Source organism: Oryctolagus cuniculus, chromosome 15 (assembly GCF_964237555.1).
Source record: "Oryctolagus cuniculus chromosome 15, mOryCun1.1, whole genome shotgun sequence".
NCBI classification, from domain to species: Eukaryota; Metazoa; Chordata; class Mammalia; order Lagomorpha; family Leporidae; genus Oryctolagus; species Oryctolagus cuniculus.
The window spans coordinates 68,959,066-68,977,635 of record NC_091446.1 but is presented as its reverse complement, the minus strand read 5'-3'; the positions used below and the strand labels follow the sequence as shown (position 1 = coordinate 68,977,635).

The 18,570-nt window shown below is 48.7% G+C and overlaps 1 protein-coding gene across 2 annotated transcripts in view; it reads left to right on the top strand.

The window, feature by feature from the left end:
* The window catches only part of POLR3A (RNA polymerase III subunit A), a 49,854-nt gene that overhangs the window by 7,561 nt on the left and 23,723 nt on the right, over window positions 1–18,570 (top strand). For both annotated transcript variants that reach the window (XM_008269916.4, XM_002718399.5), the window contains exons 6-16: window positions 517–756; window positions 852–1,014; window positions 1,309–1,445; window positions 4,197–4,300; window positions 6,127–6,268; window positions 9,007–9,147; window positions 12,603–12,672; window positions 13,486–13,613; window positions 13,771–13,909; window positions 16,048–16,212; window positions 17,271–17,443. In XM_008269916.4, coding sequence (XP_008268138.1) covers window positions 517–756; window positions 852–1,014; window positions 1,309–1,445; window positions 4,197–4,300; window positions 6,127–6,268; window positions 9,007–9,147; window positions 12,603–12,672; window positions 13,486–13,613; window positions 13,771–13,909; window positions 16,048–16,212; window positions 17,271–17,443 — 1,602 coding nt within the window. The remainder of the gene's footprint in view (window positions 1–516; window positions 757–851; window positions 1,015–1,308; window positions 1,446–4,196; window positions 4,301–6,126; window positions 6,269–9,006; window positions 9,148–12,602; window positions 12,673–13,485; window positions 13,614–13,770; window positions 13,910–16,047; window positions 16,213–17,270; window positions 17,444–18,570) is intronic.

The window sequence follows — 18,570 nt, the reverse complement described above, 5'->3', positions numbered from 1 at the left end:
AAAAAAAAAAAAAAGCTTTAGCTGGCTCCCCAAATGCCTGCAGCAGCCAGAGCTGGAGCAGGTGCAGACCAGGACCTTGAAGCTCCATCTCAGTCTCCCACAGCTGGGTGGCAGGGACCCAGGTACTTGATCCATCCCCTGCTGCGTCCTGGGATGCACATTGCAGCTGGATCAGAAGCAGAGTGCCTGGGGCACAAACCAGGCATTCATAAGGGATGTGAGGGTCCCAAGCAGTGACTTAACTGCTTGTCCAGACGCCCACTGCTGTTGTGTTCACTTCTGAAATTGTACCCTTTGGAATAAATATGACAAGGGAGTCACTGGCTTTAACTCTTAAATAAAAGGCCTCACATTGTTCAGGCTCTTGCAGCCTAGCATGTCATCACAGAAATCTGGCATCACATACGCAGCTGAGTTTAAGTGGAAGGTAGGTGAGAGGGTGTGGAGAAGTCAGACCTTGGCCGCCCTGTGCAAAGCTAACATACTGCCTCCACCTTGCCTTCTCCCTTTGCACAGGAAAACTTGAATCCCTTAATAGTTCTGAACTTATTTAAACGAATCCCGGCTGAAGATGTCCCTCTCCTCCTCATGAACCCAGAAGCTGGAAAGCCCTCTGACTTGATCCTCACCCGGCTCTTGGTGCCTCCCCTGTGTATCAGACCCTCTGTCGTGAGTGACCTGAAGTCCGGCACCAATGAAGATGATCTGACGATGAAATTGACAGAAATAATCTTTCTAAATGACGTCATTAAAAAGGTCAGTGCATCGTGTTTTCTTGTAGGTTTTCAGTAAATCTGTCCTGGAAGATGAGATTGACAGGCCTGTTTGTGTTCACCTTCTGCCCATATTAGCACCGGATCTCAGGCGCCAAGACGCAGATGATCATGGAGGACTGGGACTTCCTGCAGCTGCAGTGTGCGCTCTACATCAACAGCGAGCTCTCAGGCATCCCCCTCAACATGGCGCCCAAAAAGTGGACCAGAGGCTTCGTGCAGCGTCTCAAGGGCAAACAAGGCAGGTTGCTGACGAAGTGTCTGGAAGATAAGCCCACTGCCCTTGGTGCCCTGTGTGACGTGTGCTGAGGGCACCTCAGAAAGTATGTGGAAAGTGCAGTTAAAAGATAAGGTTACTTGGGGACAAAACACTGAAATCCATGCATATGCACGTGCTGTGGGCTTTGTGAAGACCCCACGCATGTCTAGTTCATCAGTCGAAGGTCACGGGCCTCCTGCAGTGTTGCTGCTCATGGCACTCCCGCTGCACACAGCATGCCCTGGGGACTGATGATGACATACTCTCTCTGTTTAGGTCGGTTCAGAGGCAATCTGTCGGGAAAGAGAGTGGATTTTTCTGGCAGAACTGTCATCTCACCTGACCCCAACCTCCGGATTGATGAAGTAGCTGTCCCGGTTCATGTGGCCAAAATTCTAACTTTTCCTGAGAAGGTAAGGACCATTTGGCTTCCTGGTTCTCTGTTTAAATACGGTCTTTTTTTTTTTTTTTTTTTTTTTAGTTTATTTCTTTGAAAGAGTTACAGAGAGAGGTCTTCAATCAGCTGGTTCACTCCCCAGATGGCTGCAATGGCTGGAGCTGCGCTGATCCAAAGCCAGGAGCCTCTTCCGGGTTTCCCACATGGGTGCAGGGGCCCAAGGACTTGGGCCATCCTCTGCTGCTTTCCCAGGCCACAACAGAGAGCTGGATTGCAAGAGGAGCAGCTGGGACTAGGACAGGCGCCCATATGGGATGCTGGAGCTTCAGGCCAGGGCTTTAACCAGCTGCGCCATAGCACCAGACCCTAAATACAATCTTTCATGTTCTATTTTGATGTTCCATGTAGCATGCAGGGGAAGGGCCACGGTATCCAACCCAACCCACAGTTTGATGTTTGTTTATTTTTAAAGATTTATTTGAAAGAGTTGGAGAGAGAGAGAGAGAGAAATTTTCCATCCACTGGTTTACTCCCCAAATGCCCCCAACAGCTGGCAGCTGGGGTTGGACCAGACCAAAGCCAGGAGCCAGGAACTCCATCTGGTTCTCACATGAGCCATCTGCTGCCTCCTAGGGTGCAAGCTAGCAGGAAACTGGATCGGAAGTAGAGATGGGACTCCAACCCAGACACTGACACAAGGTGCAGGTGTCCCAAGCAGCAGTGTTTAACTTTTTTTTTTTTTTTTTAAAAAAAAAACATTTATTTATTTGAGAGAGTTAACAGAGAGAGGGAGAAATAGACAGATCTTCCGTCCACTCCCCAGATGGCTGCAACAACCGGAGCTGGGCCGTTCTGAAGCCAGGAGCCAGGAGCTTTTTCTGGTCTCCCACATGGGTGGCAGGGGCCCAAGTTTGAACCGTTCTCCACTGCTTTCTTAGGCACATTAGTAAGGAGCTAGATCAGAAATGGAGCAGCCGAGACTCAAACCAGCCAGTGTTGCAGGCAGCAGCTTTATGTTACAACACCAGCCCCTAAATATTTATTTTATTTATCTGAAAGGCAGAATTATAGAGAGAGGTATGTTCAATCTACTGGTTCACTCTACAAATGGCTACAGTGGCTGCGCCAGACTGAAGCCAGAAGTCAGGAGCTTTTTTCTGGTCTCCCACATGGGCTCAGGGACCCAAGCACTTGGGCCATCTTCGGCTTTCCCAGGTGCATTAGCAAGCAGCTGGATCTGAATTGCAGCAGCCAGTACTTGAATTGGCACCCGGGATGCCTGCATGTTAGGCGGTGGCTTTACCAGCTACACCACAATGCTGGCCTTTTTTTTGTTTAATATTTATTTGGAAGGCAGAGTTACAGAGAGAGAAAGAGATCTTCCATCCACAGTTCACTTCCCCAAATGGCTGCAATGCCAGGGCTAGGACAGGCCAATGTCAAGAAGCTGAAATGGAGCAGCCAGGACTTGAACCGGTGCTCAAATGGAACATTGGCATTGCAGGTGGCAGCTTAACTCACTGTGCTTCAATGCCTGGTCCTACAGCTTTTTTGTATTTTTTTTCTTTACAGTTAGGATCTAGAATACTTTTTATTTTATTATTTTTTAAAGATTATTTATTGTTTGAAAGGCAGAGTTATAGAGAGGCAGAGAGAGAGGTCTTCCATCCACTGGTTCACTCCCCAGATGGCTGCAATGGTGAGAGGTGGGCCAGTCTGAAGCCAGGAAAGTAAATGATAAATACCACTCCCAATTGATTTTCCTGGACTAGGTTCTTAAAACCTTAGGGTCACTGAGTCGAGGAGTTTGAGGCTTTTAAAAGCTATTACTGCATACCCAGAAGGGATTTATGTTGAGGCCTTGAAAACTGTGGGGCCAGGTAACACTAGCTCTCCCCTGAGATTGACAGTTAGCCTGGATCTGGTAGAGGTTGTCAGGTAGCCTCAGTTGACTCCCTAGTGACCCTGAGGTTTCTGTCTCTGAATTGGAATTCCCTGAGACTGTTGTCCCAAGAGATGGCAGCACACAGCCAGCGCAGGTCAGGGGCTGTGTGCTGCTGTTAAACTGTAAGACCTTAGCAGGCCCTGGCAAGTAATTTCAGATGAAGTTGCTACCTGTTTCTAGGACCACAGAATATACTAGAACATCCATGTAGATCAGTGCATCCTACTCTGTTATGGACGGGGACAAACAAAGGCAAGAAAAGAAAAGGACTTACGGGTCGACACTGTGGTGTAGTAGATAAAATTGCCACCTGCAGTGCCGGCATCCCGTATGAGCACTGGTTCAAGACCTGGCTGCTCCACTTCCAATCCAGCTCCCTGCTAATGGCCTGAGAAAGCAGTGGAAGATGGCCCAAGTCCCTGGGCCCCTGGTGTCCACGTGGGAGACCCTGAAGAAGCTCGTGGCTCCTGGCTTCGGATTGGCCTACCTCCAACTGTTGCAGTCATTTGGGGAGTGAACTCGTGGATGGAGGACTTCTCTCTGTCTCTGCCTCTGCCCCTCTGTAACTTTGCCTTTCATTTAAATAAATAAAATCTTACATGCAAAAAAAAAAGAAAAGAACCTAGCCATATCCCCCAGCAAGTAAATGACAGATGAGGCTGATCCCGCATTCCTGTTCTCCTCACACTCCAGGCTGTGGGCAGCAGGCTCCCCAGGGTGCCGCTCTTCTAAGACTCCACACCTGGGAGTCAAGACTAAGAGGCAGCCCAGTGTGGCTTGCCAGCCTGAGTATCTTACCGTTCTTTCCTTCTGGTCCTGCAGGTGAATAAAGCAAACATCAATTTTTTGAGGAAACTGGTTCAAAATGGCCCTGAAGTGCACCCAGGAGCTAACTTCATTCAGCAGAGGCACATGCACATGAAAAGGTAACAGCTTCCCCGTCAGCCACCTCTTACCCCCTTCCCGCGCTGCGGCTCACCATTGCCAGCTCTGCCACAGACCGCAGTGCAGAGCGCCATGTGGCATTTTGGCTAGAGGAAGAGATGCGTAATGACAGTGAGCCAAGGCGTGTGCCTGCGCTGTGCTCCTTTGTACCCGGGCCTGAACTATTTTGCATGCAGATGGTCAGAATACCTTGAGACAACCGTGGGTCATTTTCTGCGTCACCTGGGCTCTCAGGTGTCCTCCAGTGTACTCTTCGCCCAGAGATGCACATTTCACCCACTCTGGGTTTTGTAGCGAGCTGAACTGACTGACCACCAGGGCCCTGTGGGGGAGCTGGTTTATTGCTGTATTTCTGCTTCTGAGAGAGTTTTCAGTAGTTCAGCAAATTGTAGTTCTCAAATTGGGATACATCTTGCAATCGGTCTGTCACGAGTGGACAAATAGTTTTCTTGGTGGCAAGTACAATAATGTTATGATTTAAAAGTAGAAACAAAGGAGGCATTTATCCTAGCAGTTCAGATGCCCGCACCTCAAATGAGAATGCTTGGGTTCCAGTCCCAGAACCACTTCAACTCCACCTTCCTGATAATGCACACCCCAGGATAAATACCACTCCCAGTTGATTTTCCTGGACTAGGTTCTTAAAACCTTAGGGTCACTGAGTTGAGGAGTTTGAGGCTTTTAAAAGCTATTACTGCATATCCAGAAGGGATAGCTCAAGTAAATACAATCTAGTTATGGGAATTTAGAGGGTGACAGAAGCCTTCCCTTTTGGAAACTTGATAGACACCCATGGCACACCTGGATTGAGTTCTGGCTCCGTGATTTGGCCCCAGCCCGGCCCCAGCCCAACCCCAGCCGTTACAGGCATTTGGAAAATGAACCAGTGGGTGGGGGCACTCTGTCTCTCTACCTCTCAAGTAAATGAATTCTTTTTTAAAAATTGGAAACCTCAGCCGGCGCCGCGGCTCACTAGGCTAATCCTCCGCCTAGCGGCGCCGGCACACCGGGTTCTAGTCCCGGTTGGGGCGCCGGATTCTGTCCCGGTTGCCCCTCTTCCAGGCCAGCTCTCTGCTGTGGCCAGGGAGTGCAGTGGAGGATGGCCCAAGTACTTGGGCCCTGCACCCCATGGGAGACCAGGAAAAGCACCTGGCTCCTGGCTCCTGCCATCGGATCAGCGCGGTGCGCCGGTCGCGGTGCGCCGGCCGCAGTGCGCCGGACGCGGCGGCCATTGGAGGGTGAACCAACGGCAAAGGAAGACCTTTCTCTCTGTCTCTCTCTCTCACTGTCCACTCTGCCTGTCAAAAAAAAAAAAAAAAAAAAAAAATTGGAAACCTCTAGAGCTGATGATATGTAGCAGGTAAAACTGCTTGGGAGTCAGCATCCCATATGGGCACTGGTTCATGTCCTGGCTGCTCTACTTCCAATCCAGCACCCACTTAGCGGCCTGGGAAAAACGGCAGAAGATTGCTCAAGTGTTTGGGCCCCTGCCACCCACGTGAAAGACCTGGATGAAGCTCTTGACCCCTGGCTTTGGCCCAGCCCGACCATGGCCATTGGTGGCCATCTGGGAAGTGAACCGGTGAATACAAGGTCTCCTTCTCTCTCTCTCTCTTTGTCTCTCTCTCTCTCTCTCTCTCTAACTCTGCTTTTCAAATAAATATTTTTAACAATAAAAGTGGAAGTGTCTTAGAGACAACGGCATCTATAAGATATGGCCGTTTTAGAGATTGAACCCTGGTCTGAAGGGGAGGACCTGCTAAGGAGACCTTGTTCTCAGTGATGGTGTTTGCTGTTGCACCTTCAGGTTTCTGAAGTACGGGAATCGTGAAAAGATGGCGCAGGAGCTCAAGTACGGGGACGTCGTGGAGAGACACCTGATAGACGGGGATGTGGTGCTCTTCAACCGGCAGCCCTCCCTGCACAAACTGAGCATCATGGCGCACCTGGTGAGCACCGCCTGCTGCCCCTCCCTGTGTAGCGGCAATTGCTGGCCGCCTTCCTGCTTGTTTCTGGACTCCTCTAGTTAAAGTTGCCCTGCTTTTGGTCTCCTCCTCTCACTTCTTAGTTGGATTTAAACTTTTAATTTCAAACTGCCCTCTAGGAATTCTAATATTGATAATGTCACGCTCACACACAACAGTAAAAACAGAGGGTCAAATTAAAAATCAGTGTGAAAGCGGCTAGCCTGATTTCACTTGCAAACAAAAATGTGTAATACATATGTGTGTGCACAAATTTATGTTAAAAATAGGTCCGGCAGAAAATTGACTTGTGATTTAAAGTTGCATATTAACTAAGAAACTGAAATGCTTCAAAGGCTTTTCTTTGCAGTAGTCCTCCAAGTCCTTCAGCCATATTTTTTGGTGATTTAGCTTTATAACAGCAGTGGTTCCTTTTTCGAGAGATTGAAAATGGAAATGAGATGGCAATTTTAGTTTGCTAAATATTCATAAATGCTCTTCTGTGCAAAGTTGTTAAATCTGCCAGCCTTTGCAAGTAGTGTGTGAGCAGGCACTTTATGGTCATTTTTTTCTGGATTCAGTTTTTGGGTAGTTCACATTGGCCTGTTAACAAGAGAAATTGCAGAAATCGTTAATGATTATGGGGTTGTGGTTATGGGAATCTAGAGCGTGACTTTGGGACATTTTACTATAGAAATTGCTTTTTGGAAATCTTCAAATGCACACAAAAGTAGAAAGAATGGTATGAACATATATTTTCCCATTGTCTATACACAGTGAATTTGCAAGCTTTTTGTCTCTTTTTCAATAATGTATTTTTTCCATGTATCTTCAGTTTGTAGCCATATGAATAACTTAGCTAACACCAGTGCCATAATCACACCTAAAAAAATAGCCACTTCTTGGTGTTCTGTAGTAACCAGTCCATATTCAGATTTCCCCAGCTGTCTAAAAAGTGTCTTTTTTTTTTCTTAAGATTTATTTATTTAGTTGAAAGAGAAAATTAGGGGGAGAGAGAGAGAGAGAGAGAGAGAACTTCTATCTACTCATTCACTTCCCAGAGGGCCACTGTGGCCATTTGGAGCCAGAAGCCAGGAGCTTCATCTGGGTCTTGGATTCAGGGGCCCAAGCACTTATGCCATCTTCCACTGCTCTCCCAGGCACATTAGAAGGGAGCTTAGAAGGGAGTGGCAGTGGAGCAGTTAGGACTTGAACTGGTACCTATATGGGATGCCAACGTTGCAGACGGTGGCTTAACCCACTGAACCACAACACCAGCCCCTCAGCAGTGTCTTTGCAGCTAATTTCTTTGACTAGGGATGCAAACATTTGTGTGCACATTACATTTAGCTGCTATGTGCCTTAAATCTCCACTGATCTTCAACCCTCTTTCTGAATGTTTTTTTAAATTTATTTATTTGAGATGCAGAGTTAGAGAAGTCTTTCATCCACTGGTTCACTCCCCAAATGGCCACAATGGCCAGAGGTGGGCTGATCCAAAGCTTGGAGCCAGGAGCTTCTTCCTGGTTGCCCACATGGGTGCAGAGGCCCATGTACTTGAGCTGTGTTCCGCTGCTTTCCCAGCTGCATCAGAAGTGGAGCAACTGGGATTCAAACCGGCGCCCAGATGGGATGCAGGCGGACACTTAACCTACTACACTACGATGCTGGTCCCCCCTCTTTCTGAATTTCTGCATTATTGTTGAAGAAGCCAGGTCATTTGGAGGTTGTCTTGTTCTCAATCTGTGTGTGTGAGGGCTTAAGCAGCCCTTCATTCTTCCTTTCATGCCTGTTAGCTAGAAGTTGGCACTGAGGGGCACCCAGATTTATGTGCAACTTTTTGGCAAAAACAACTCAGATGGTGTCAGCTGCTTCCTTTTGTTGTATCAGAGGGTGCACATGTCTGGTTGTCCACTTTAGTTATGCCAAGAAGGTTACAGATGCTGATGTTTCGGTTGATGCCTCTTGCAAGGTTCCTCACCATTCTTTTCTGATAGTTTCATTCATTTATGATCATTACTTCCTTTGGAGCTGGAAAATGAAGCCGCAGTTTCTTTCTTTTCTTTTTCTTTCTCTGTCTCCTTCCTCCCTCTCTCCCTCTCTCTGTATTTATTTGAAACACAGAGTTACAGGGAGAGGTCTTCCATCTACTGGTTCACTCCCCAAATGGCTGCAACAGCCAGAGCTGGGCTGATCCGAAGCCAGGAGCCAGGAGCTTCTTCTGGGTCTCCCACGTGGGTGCAGGGGCCCAAGGACTTAGGCCATCTTCTATGCTTTCCCAGGCCATAGCAGAGAGCTAGATCAGAAGTGGAGCAGCCAGGACACCAACTGGCACCCATATGGGATGCCAGCACTGCAGGTGGTGGTTTTACCTGCTACGCCACAGCAACGGTCCCTTAGCATTTTTTACTCAGTCGCTGCTGTTAATCATCTTAATACTCAAAACTGTGATGTGCAGGGGAAAAGGACAGTAGGATCTCTTCAAGTTGGCTCATGCTGGTGTTTGCCTGATAGTGTTAAATCCACCGCTTTGTATGATGGTATAAAGCATCATGAATGAGTCCACAAATGATCTCTGTCACTTGACAGAATACACTAGACATTTGCTTCCTTAATGTGAAGTGTCCTGTTCTCCAGGCCATTTTCTGCTGATTTCACATGGAGAGCCCTTTGGATAAATGCCTGAATCCTTTTCCTGCCTTGCTTTGCTCTGCTCTCCACAGGCCAGGGTCAAGCCCCACCGGACGTTCAGGTTCAACGAGTGTGTCTGCACGCCTTACAACGCGGACTTCGATGGCGACGAGATGAATCTTCACTTGCCTCAGACGGAGGAGGCCAAAGCAGAGGCCCTCGTTCTCATGGGGGTGCGTAGGGCTTTGTGGCCCCGCTATTAGGTCACAGCTCCTGGAAGAAGCGGAAGGGGAGCAGGTGCTATCTGAAAACACTCCCCAACAGAGCCAGGAAGCCACTCTGGATTCCCAGCCGTATGCCACTAACTGCCTGTGTTATTTCATCTGTTTCCATTGATTGCTTTGGAGCCTTTGAATAGCCTCCCTTGGAAGTTATGGCATATAAGTGACGTGGTGTCCGTCACGGTGCTTACTATGGGGAGAGGGGGTTTTCTAATCTAGGATACGGATTCCTGGGAGGAAATACGTAATAGGATATGAGGACTGGCTATGAAAAGGCAAGTGTGTGGCAGTATGAGCATTGGGTGTCGCAGAGAAGGAAGAATGTGCTACGTAAGTAGATTTTCCATCAGCCGAAGGTTGTTTCAGCATCAGTGCGTTTCACTGAACATTCTGAATAGAAACGTCCCTAAAGTGCCTTCCTTCCCAGTTGTCTTAAGGACATGCCAAACCTGCTCATTTTACCACCATTTCATTGCAAGCAGTCAGGGAGTGCCTATGATAGACGACAGGACTTCAGGTGCCTGCCCTTGGGGAGCTTCTAGTGAGCTCCAGCTCTGGGCCCGTTTGTGCTCTTCTCCCCTGAACCAGCCAGAGCCCAGTTGTGGGCAGTACTTGCCAGGTAGGGCTCCGCCCTCCCAAACTTAAGGGCCCCAGCTGTTGAGTGTTTACACCTTTAAACTTTATTTTTCTCAGTATCTCAGCTTCCTCATGAACTGGTCGTCGTCCAGTTGTAAGTGTTCCCACCTCCAAAACCACCCCTTACTTACCATTTCAGGTGTGATGTTGCTAATCTAGTGGTTCAGGCTTTTTGTATTCTCTGCATAGTTTTGGAATTTTAACTTAATCTATGCTTTTAGGTTTTTTTTTTTCCTATAATTAACATTTTTATAACAAAAAGCCATGTTGAGGATGTAGCTATGAGTTTACAGTCAACCAGTGCTACCAGCCATGCCATGGACATTTTGTTAGAACAGCATGTTTCATGGGTTAAAAATGACAACAGTGAAAGAGGATAGTGAGGTGGACTAGTTGCTGTCTGGACAACTGCCTTCTGAACATTTTGAATGTGTATGTCACATAGTTTAGGAAAGTTTCTCTCTGACCCAGCAGTTCTAGCTTGGGTTTGGTCCTGGATTACCCAGAGTACACAGATCTCAGCCTCGCGCAGGGGATAGGATCTCTGCTCCTATCCCTAGATCACATGCCACTCTAGCTCAGGGCAGAAGGGAGTAACCTGCAAGTGTGGAATAGAGGCACCTCGGGCTCAGCGGCTGTCTCCACCCTGGCTGCAGAATCCCTGCTCTGGGTGGTGTTCAGAGGTGGGCTGTATCATACTTGCTTCCGAGGATCAGAGCCCAGCAGACCTGAAAGAGTCCGTGAGCGCCTCCAAGCCAAGATTAGAGCAAATGTACTCTGAGACACAGAGCCCCTTGACATACGTTGACTTTGCCCAGTGGTGCATCCTAAATGTAAAAATTCGGTTGTTGGCTGTTGATAGCATGCAATGTCTTGAGAATTTCAGCGGTTCTGCCATCATTGTGACATCAGAGATAAAACCACAGTCCTCACATTCAGAGAACTGAATTACTTATCTTAGAGAGAGAGAGATTTCCCGTCCATTGGTCATTACCCCGATGCCCACAATAGGAGGGGCTAGGCCAAAGCCAGGAGCCAGTAACTCCATCCAGGTCTCCCACATGGGTGGCAGAAAAGCAAGCACTTGGGCCATCATCTGCTGCCTCCCCAGTACATTAGAAGGAAGCTGAAGGCCGGCGCTGCGGCTCACTAGGCTAATCCTCTGCCTAGCGGCGCCGGCACACCGGGTTCTAGTCCCGGTTGGGGCACCGGATTCTGTCCCGGTTGCCCCTCTTCCAGGCCAGTTCTCTGCTGTGGCCCGGGAGTGCAGTGGAGGATGGCCCAAGTGCTTGGGCCCTGCACCCCATGGGAGACCAGGGTAAGTACCTGGCTCCTGCCATCGGATCAGCGCAGCGCGCTGGCTGCAGCGGCCATTGGAGGGTGAACCAATGGCAAAGGAAGACCTTTCTCTCTCTCTCACTGTCCACTCTGCCTGTCAAAAAAAAAAAAAAAAAAGAAGAAGAAGAAGGAAGCTGAATCAGAAGCTGAGGCAGGACTTGATCCCAGGCACTACAACATAGAATGCAGGTGGCCCAACCTACTGCACCACAATGCCTGCCCCCCCCCCCCTTTCCTTTTAAAGATTTATTTATTTAGAAGGCAGGGTTACAGAGGGGGAGAAAGGTCTTCCATCCGCTAGATCACTACTTAAATGGCTGCAATGGATGGGCTGGGCCAGACTGAAGCTAGGATCTTCTTTCAGGTCTCCCATGCATGGGCCCAGGGACTTGGGCCATCCTCCGCTGCTTTCCCAGGCACATTAGCAGGGAGCTGGGTCAGTAGTGGAACAGCTGGGACTCCAACCAGCACCTACCCAGGATGCCGGCACTGTAAGCCCCATCCTAACCATACCTATACCAACTATACCTATAACCAACTATACCACAGTGACAGCCCTGCCTCTCCCTATTTTGAAAGAGAAACCTCTCTGTTGGTTCACTCCTCAAATGCTCACAATAGCCAAGGCTGGGCAAAACCACTGCCAGGAGCTGAGAACCCAGTCCACATCTCCCATGTGGTTGGCTGGGACCCAAGTACTTGGACCATTAACTCTGTCTCCCAGGGTGCCCATCAAGAAGCTGAAATCAGAAATTGAGCCAGAACTTGAACAGAAGCACTCTCATGAGGGATACATGTATCCCGAGTGACATCTTTGTTTTATTATATTTATTTATTTATTTGAAAAACCCAGTGACAGACCTTCAACCACTGGCTCACTCCTCAAATAGCCACAGTGGCTGGGACTGAGCCAGGCCAAAGCTAGGAGCTATGAACTCCATATGGGTCGTCTAGATAAGTGGTAGGGGTTCGAGCACCCACGTGGCTGCAGGGGCCCATGCACTTGGGTCATCTACTGCTTTCCCAGGCCATAACAGAGAGCTGGATCAGAAGTGGAGCAGCCGAGACTCAAACCGGCGCCCAACAGGATGCCAACACTGTAGGTGGCAGCTTTACCTGCTGCGGCACAGTGCTGGTCCCTCTTGACAGAATTCTTGAACAGCAACATGAGATGTTTCATTTTTGTGTTGGTAGGAACCTCTGAGGTCAGTCTTGCTGGTTTTTTTTTTTTTTTTTTTTTTTCCCTCACCTTGACATTGAAGGAACTGGTAGGTGGCGACACAGCTGGGATTTAAGACCCTGGCTCCTATTCTCAGCTTCATCTTCCTGCTGCTTGTTCTTTGTTCATAACAATTCAAAAACTGTGATGCAGGTTGTAGGACTGCACCCTGCATCTCAGAATAGCTAACTTACTGTGATTATTTTTCCTTCAGACTAAAGCAAATCTTGTAACCCCAAGGAATGGTGAGCCCCTGATAGCTGCTATTCAGGATTTCCTAACAGGTGGGTCTGTGAAATTCACTTAAAAGGAGACTTCTGACTGGAACACAGGGATTCTTATTCAGTGATTCATGGGATGGCTTGAAAAGGTGTTTAAGGCCGGCGCCGCGGCTCACTAGGCTAATCCTCCGCCTAGCGGCGCCGGCACACCGGGTTCTAGTCCCCGTCGGGGCGCCGGATTCTGTCCCGGTTGCCCCTCTTCCAGGCCAGCTCTCTGCTGTGGCTCGGGAGTGCAGTGGAGGATGGCCCAGGTGCTTGGGCCCTGCACCCCATGGGAGACCAGGAGAAGCACCTGGCTCCTGCCATTGGATCAGCGCGGTGCGCCGGCCGCAGCGCGCTGGCCGCGGCGGCCATTGGAGGGTGAACCAACGGCAAAGGAGGACCTTTCTCTCTGTCTTTCTCTCTCTCTCACTGTCCACTCTGCCTGTCAAAAAAAAAAAAAAAAAAAAAAAGAAAAGGTGTTTGATTGCCTGTGCTTAATTCCTTTTGCTTACCGAGTTTGAGCATGAGCTATTGGATATCTTGTATTGGCTGGTTATTCATTGGTTCAGCAAGTTCCTGCTGAGCTCTTCCCAGGGACTGGCCGTTTGTAGGCCTAGTATTCACCTCGAATGTGGCCATTGGTTTGGGGATATAGCAGTGAGTCCAACAAAGAGGCTGTGCTGTGGAGCCTGGGCTCTCGGAGGGAGCTCCATGAGCAGCTGTGTGTTGTAGCTCGCCCCGTTAGTGGTCCACCTTCGTTTTGGAACAGAAACCTTGGGTTTCCTCATGTTCTCATTCATTTCCTTAGTTTGGTGGTGTTCTTAACCTTCGCAGGTGCCTACCTCCTTACTCTCAAAGACACTTTCTTCGACCGAGCCAAGGCTTGCCAGATCATTGCCTCCATACTGGTCGGCAAAGATGAGAAAATCAAAGTCCGCCTCCCACCCCCGACAATATTAAAGGTACGTGTGTGCCCAAGGGTCCTTTTGTGTTTGCAGTGAGTGCGTGTGTGCTGCGGGGAGGGTGCCAGGCTGGAGTCTTGTGCACCAGGCCTGGGCCATCTGCTGTTAATTATGTGACCATATGTAAGTGATTGTCTGGTTTTCTGTCCTCCTGCAGCCTGTCACCCTGTGGACTGGCAAGCAGATCTTCAGTGTTATCCTGAGGCCTAGTGACGACAGCCCAGTGAGGGCCAATCTGCGGACCAAGGGCAAGCAGTACTGTGGCAAAGGAGAAGACCTGTGTGTCAATGACTCCTGTGAGTGAGGGCGCCTGGGCGGGGAGGACAATTGCGGCCCTGGGGACTTCGTTCAGCCACCAGATCCACGCTTTTCTGAGGCCTTAGGCAGGGAGTTTGTTCTTCAGAGTCGTAACTGGTGTTTCTCACCTGAGTTCCTCTGGACACGTGAAACAGTGATTAGAATGTTCTTCTCCAAATGTGTTTTGTCATAAGGGACTAGTTTTTTGTCAATGCAATTTGTCTTTTATTTTTCCTTTTTGTTATTTTTATTTTTTTCCCCTGAACAGGGTCTCATTACTTAAGGGTATCATTTATTTTTTGTGTCAAGAAATGTGTCTGTGGTCTTAGAGTGTATTTGCCTGTCTCAGCTGGTCTGCAGGGTTTTGATGACTAGAATATCAGGGAGAGTATTTCAGTGTAAGTCAGCTGAGCCAGCCCGAGCCAGGGCAACCCCAGGGTGGTCCTCAGCACCGTGGTGTCCAGCAGAGCACTCTGATGTACTCAGCGTGCACGCTGCCGAGCACCCACCACACCACAAGCCAGCATTCCCAGCAGGCCACTCTGGGCGGCACTGCCCTAACACGGACTTGGCCGGCCGGCTTGGAGACTAGAATGGACCTGCAGGATTCTGTACTGAAGAACTGAAGGTCAGGCTTTCTACTGTCTCCCAATGATGAGTTAATGTTTTAAAGGACACTCATCTCCTCAGGTTTATTTCTTTGCAAATTCACTGTTCAAGGCTGGGCATTGTGACACATTAGGTTAAGCTGCTGCCTGGGACACCCGCCTCCTGTACCAAAGTGCCTGGGATCAAGTCCCAAGCCTCTGCCTTGGATCCAGCTTCCTGCTAATGCACACTTTGGAAGACAGCAAGTAATGGCTCAAGCACTTATGTCTCTGCCCCCCCAAAATGGTAGGGTCGAATGGAGTTCCTGGCTCCTGGCTTAGCCTCGGCTGCTGCAGGCACTGGGGAATGAACTGGTGGGTAAAAGAAGTTCTGTCTCTCTGCCATTTTACCTTTCAAGTAAATAAAAATAAATATTTTTAGAAAATAAAATGCATTTGTGTATTTTAGGTTCCTATTTAGGATATATGAGATTCTTTTAGGTTATTTTTCTAGATATGAATTTCATTTTTAAGTATTTATTTTTCTTATTTATTTGAAAGGCAGAAAAAAATGAGAGACAGATCTTCCATCTTCTGATTCATTCATCAGCTGCCTGCAACAGCCAAGGCTGGGCCAGTTGAAACCAAAAGTCAGAACTCAGTCCAGAACTCCCATGTGGGTGGCTGGGACCAAAGTACTTGAGCCATCATTTGTTGTCTCCTGGGGTGCACATTAGTGGAAAGCTAGAACAGGAAGTGGAACCAGAAGTTGAACCCAACACTCCAGTTAAGACATGTGAGCATCCAGGCAGCATCTTAGCAGCTGTTCCAAACAACTGCCACTATTCGGTTTTCTTAGAGGCTTTTAATGGGGTGCCACTGCTTTTGAGTATCTTAGGTAAATAGCAAATGGCTTTACATTCTTACAAAGCACTTACCAAATTTCATCTGATACTCCAAATACCTGTAAGTATGACGTAAGAATGACAAGTGCTTGACATTGTCATCCACAGTCCCAGATGAGAGGGTGGAGGTCAAGTAGTTTTCAGGATTAGAACTATAATTAACTGAGGCTCACCTGCTCTCTTCAGTTTATCTTTGTTCCCTCAATTAAGAAAGCTCTTGAGGAGAATTTCTGGGGGCCAGCATCTTGGCATAGCAGGTTGAGCCTCTGCCTGCGAGGCTGGTCTTCCGTGTGGGCTCCAGCTTAAGTCCCGGCTGCTCCACTTCAGAGCCAGCTCCCTGCTGATGTGCCTGGGAAAAAGTGAAAGAGGGCCCAAGTTCTTGGGCCCCTGCCATCCATGTGAGCGACCCAGATGAGGCTCCAAGCTCCTTGCTTCAGCTTGGCCCACTCCTAGCCATTGCTGCCATTTTAAAAGTGGACAGTGGATGGAAAATCTCTCTCTCTCTCTGTCTCTGTAACCCTTGCTTTCAAATAAGAAAATAAATCTTTAAAGATGTTTTTCTGTTTCTCAGCTGCCTCAAGTTCATTTTAGAATGTGGCAAAGGGATATATGTCTGTCTAAACAGTAATTGTTGCTGTCCTCCAGATGTCACCATCCAAAACAGTGAATTGATGAGTGGGAGCATGGACAAAGGCACTTTGGGTTCTGGATCCAAGAACAACATTTTCTACATCTTGCTGCGAGACTGGGGACAGAATGAAGCTGCTGATGCGATGTCTCGGCTGGCCAGGCTGGCTCCTGTCTACCTGTGTAAGTGTCCTAGCATCCTTGTGTCACTGCTGTATGGTGGGTGTAATCTTGTATTGTCCCTAAATTATCAATTAAACCTATCATAGGTATTGGGTGCTATCCATGGTTACAGCATCCACTGGGGGTCTTAAACACATCTCATCAGATGAGGGACGCTGCTATTTAGTATGCATTATAGTAGGTTTATGAGAGTGCTTCAGAGAGTTTATGGAAAACAAAATTGAGGGCCCGCGCTGTGACATAGCAGGTAAAGCTGCCACCTGCAGTGCTGGCATCCCATGTGGGTGCTGGTTGAATCCTGGCTGCTCTGCTTCTGATCCAGCTCTGCCATGGCCTGGGAAGCAGAAGAGGATGGCCCAGTTCCTTGGGCCCCTGCACTCTCATGGAGACCAGGAAGAAGCTCCTCGCTTTGGATGAGCCCAGCTCCAGCCATTGCAGCCATTTGGGGAGTGAATCAGCGGATGGAAGATCTTTCTCTGTCTCTTTGCCTCTGCTTCTCTGTGGCTCTCTGCCTTTCAAATAAATAAATCTTTAATTAAAAAAAAAAAAAAGCAATTGAAAGATGAGTTTATTTTGGTGCAGAAAATATTTTAAAGATTTATTTTATTTATTTGAAAGTCAGAATTATACACAGAGAGAAGGAGAGGCAGAGAAAGAGAGAGAGAGAATGTCTTCTGTCTGCTGGTTCGCTCCCCAAATGGTCGCAACCGCCAGAGCTGGACTGATCCAGAGCCAGGAGCCAGGAGCTTCCTCCAGGTCCCACACACGGGTGCAGGGGCCCAAGCACTTGGGCCATCTTCTACTGCTTTCCCAGGCCATAACAGAGAGCTGGATCTGAAGTGGAACAGCCAAGTTTTGAACCAGCTCCCATATGAGATGTCTACACTGCAGGCGGTGGCTTTACCCGCTACGCCACAATGCTGGCCCCTGCATTTTTTTTTATTATACACAATTTCCATGAATTCTTTGAAGACCGCATCATTAATCATATCTGATATGTTTATTGAGTTAACATATGTGGCGCTCTCCTCTTGTGCTACCTGCCTACTCTTAAATAGCAAACCGCGGCTTCTCCATTGGGATTGGTGACGTCACACCTGGCCAGGGACTGCTGAAGGCCAAGTATGAGTTGTTGAATGCTGGCTACAAGAAATGTGATGAGTACATCGAAGCCCTGAACACCGGCAAGCTGCAGCAGCAGCCTGGCTGCACAGCCGAGGAGACCCTGGAGGTGAGTGACTGAAAGGGTGCCCACTGGGTTGTACCATAACCGCAAAGAGCAGGTGGCAAAGGAGAGCGAAGAAAAGGCAGCGGTGTTGCTCGCAGCTCTGCCCTGGGTCGTGTGTGTTCTCGGCTGGTCACTGAGGGCAGGGCCTCTGGCTAGACGCTGTAGTCCCTTCCCAGCTCTCCTGTTCCATCCGCTCATCTGCCACGTGGGGCTGCTCTTGTGCCGACGTCACACCCAGGCCCCTCGTGTAACGCTGCTAATGCTCCTGCCCTTCCCATTTTTAGCATCCTTCAAATAGAAATTGGTACCACAGTCTTGGAATAGATGCGCTTTGCTTGGCTAGAGAAGAGGGGGAATTCATGTCAGATACTCACATACCCAACCACTGCTCCCTCACACTGGAAACCCACTTAACTGAGCTCGACCCGCGTGCGTCAGCGTGGGTACCACCACCAGCTGCCGAGAGTCTCCAGGTCTCAGGCAGCCACATCAGCAGTAGGAACTCACCAAGGTTTTGCCTGGCTCTTTTGTGTGTCCCCCACAGCCTGTACTCTGAGTGGTAACTCCCCGAAGTATGAAAGAAAGCTCTTTAATGCATGAAGAAGTTTTGTGATGAAATCGATGTTTGAAGCAGGGAAGGGTCAGGATTGTGTGAGGTTTTCACTGTTAACTCAGTTATTGATCTCACCATGTCCTAAGGAGAGAGAAATAGATGTTTCTCACTCATACCTACCTAGCAAATAGCCTGAGGCCCTGGCAGGGCCGGGGTTTGAAGAGCCTGTGACTGACGGATGGAATGTCTCGTGTTGTGAGTTGAAGAGTGACATTCTGTGGACAAACACATGGGCCAGGATGTTCCAGAAGAGTCGCCTCATCACTGCTCAGCTTGTGGCAATCCACATGTGTACTTAACCAGAAAAGGGAGACAAGTTACAGGTAGCACAGGCAGTTCTCTGTTACGTACTCCATATTGTCTATGTTGTGTTTTTAAAGATTTATGTATTTATTTGAAAGGCAGAGTTACAAAGAGGCAGAGGCAGAGAGAGGTTGACCATCTGCTGGCTCATTCCTCAGATGGCCACAACGGCCCGAGCTGTGCCATTCCGAAGCTAGGAGCCTGGAGCCTCTTT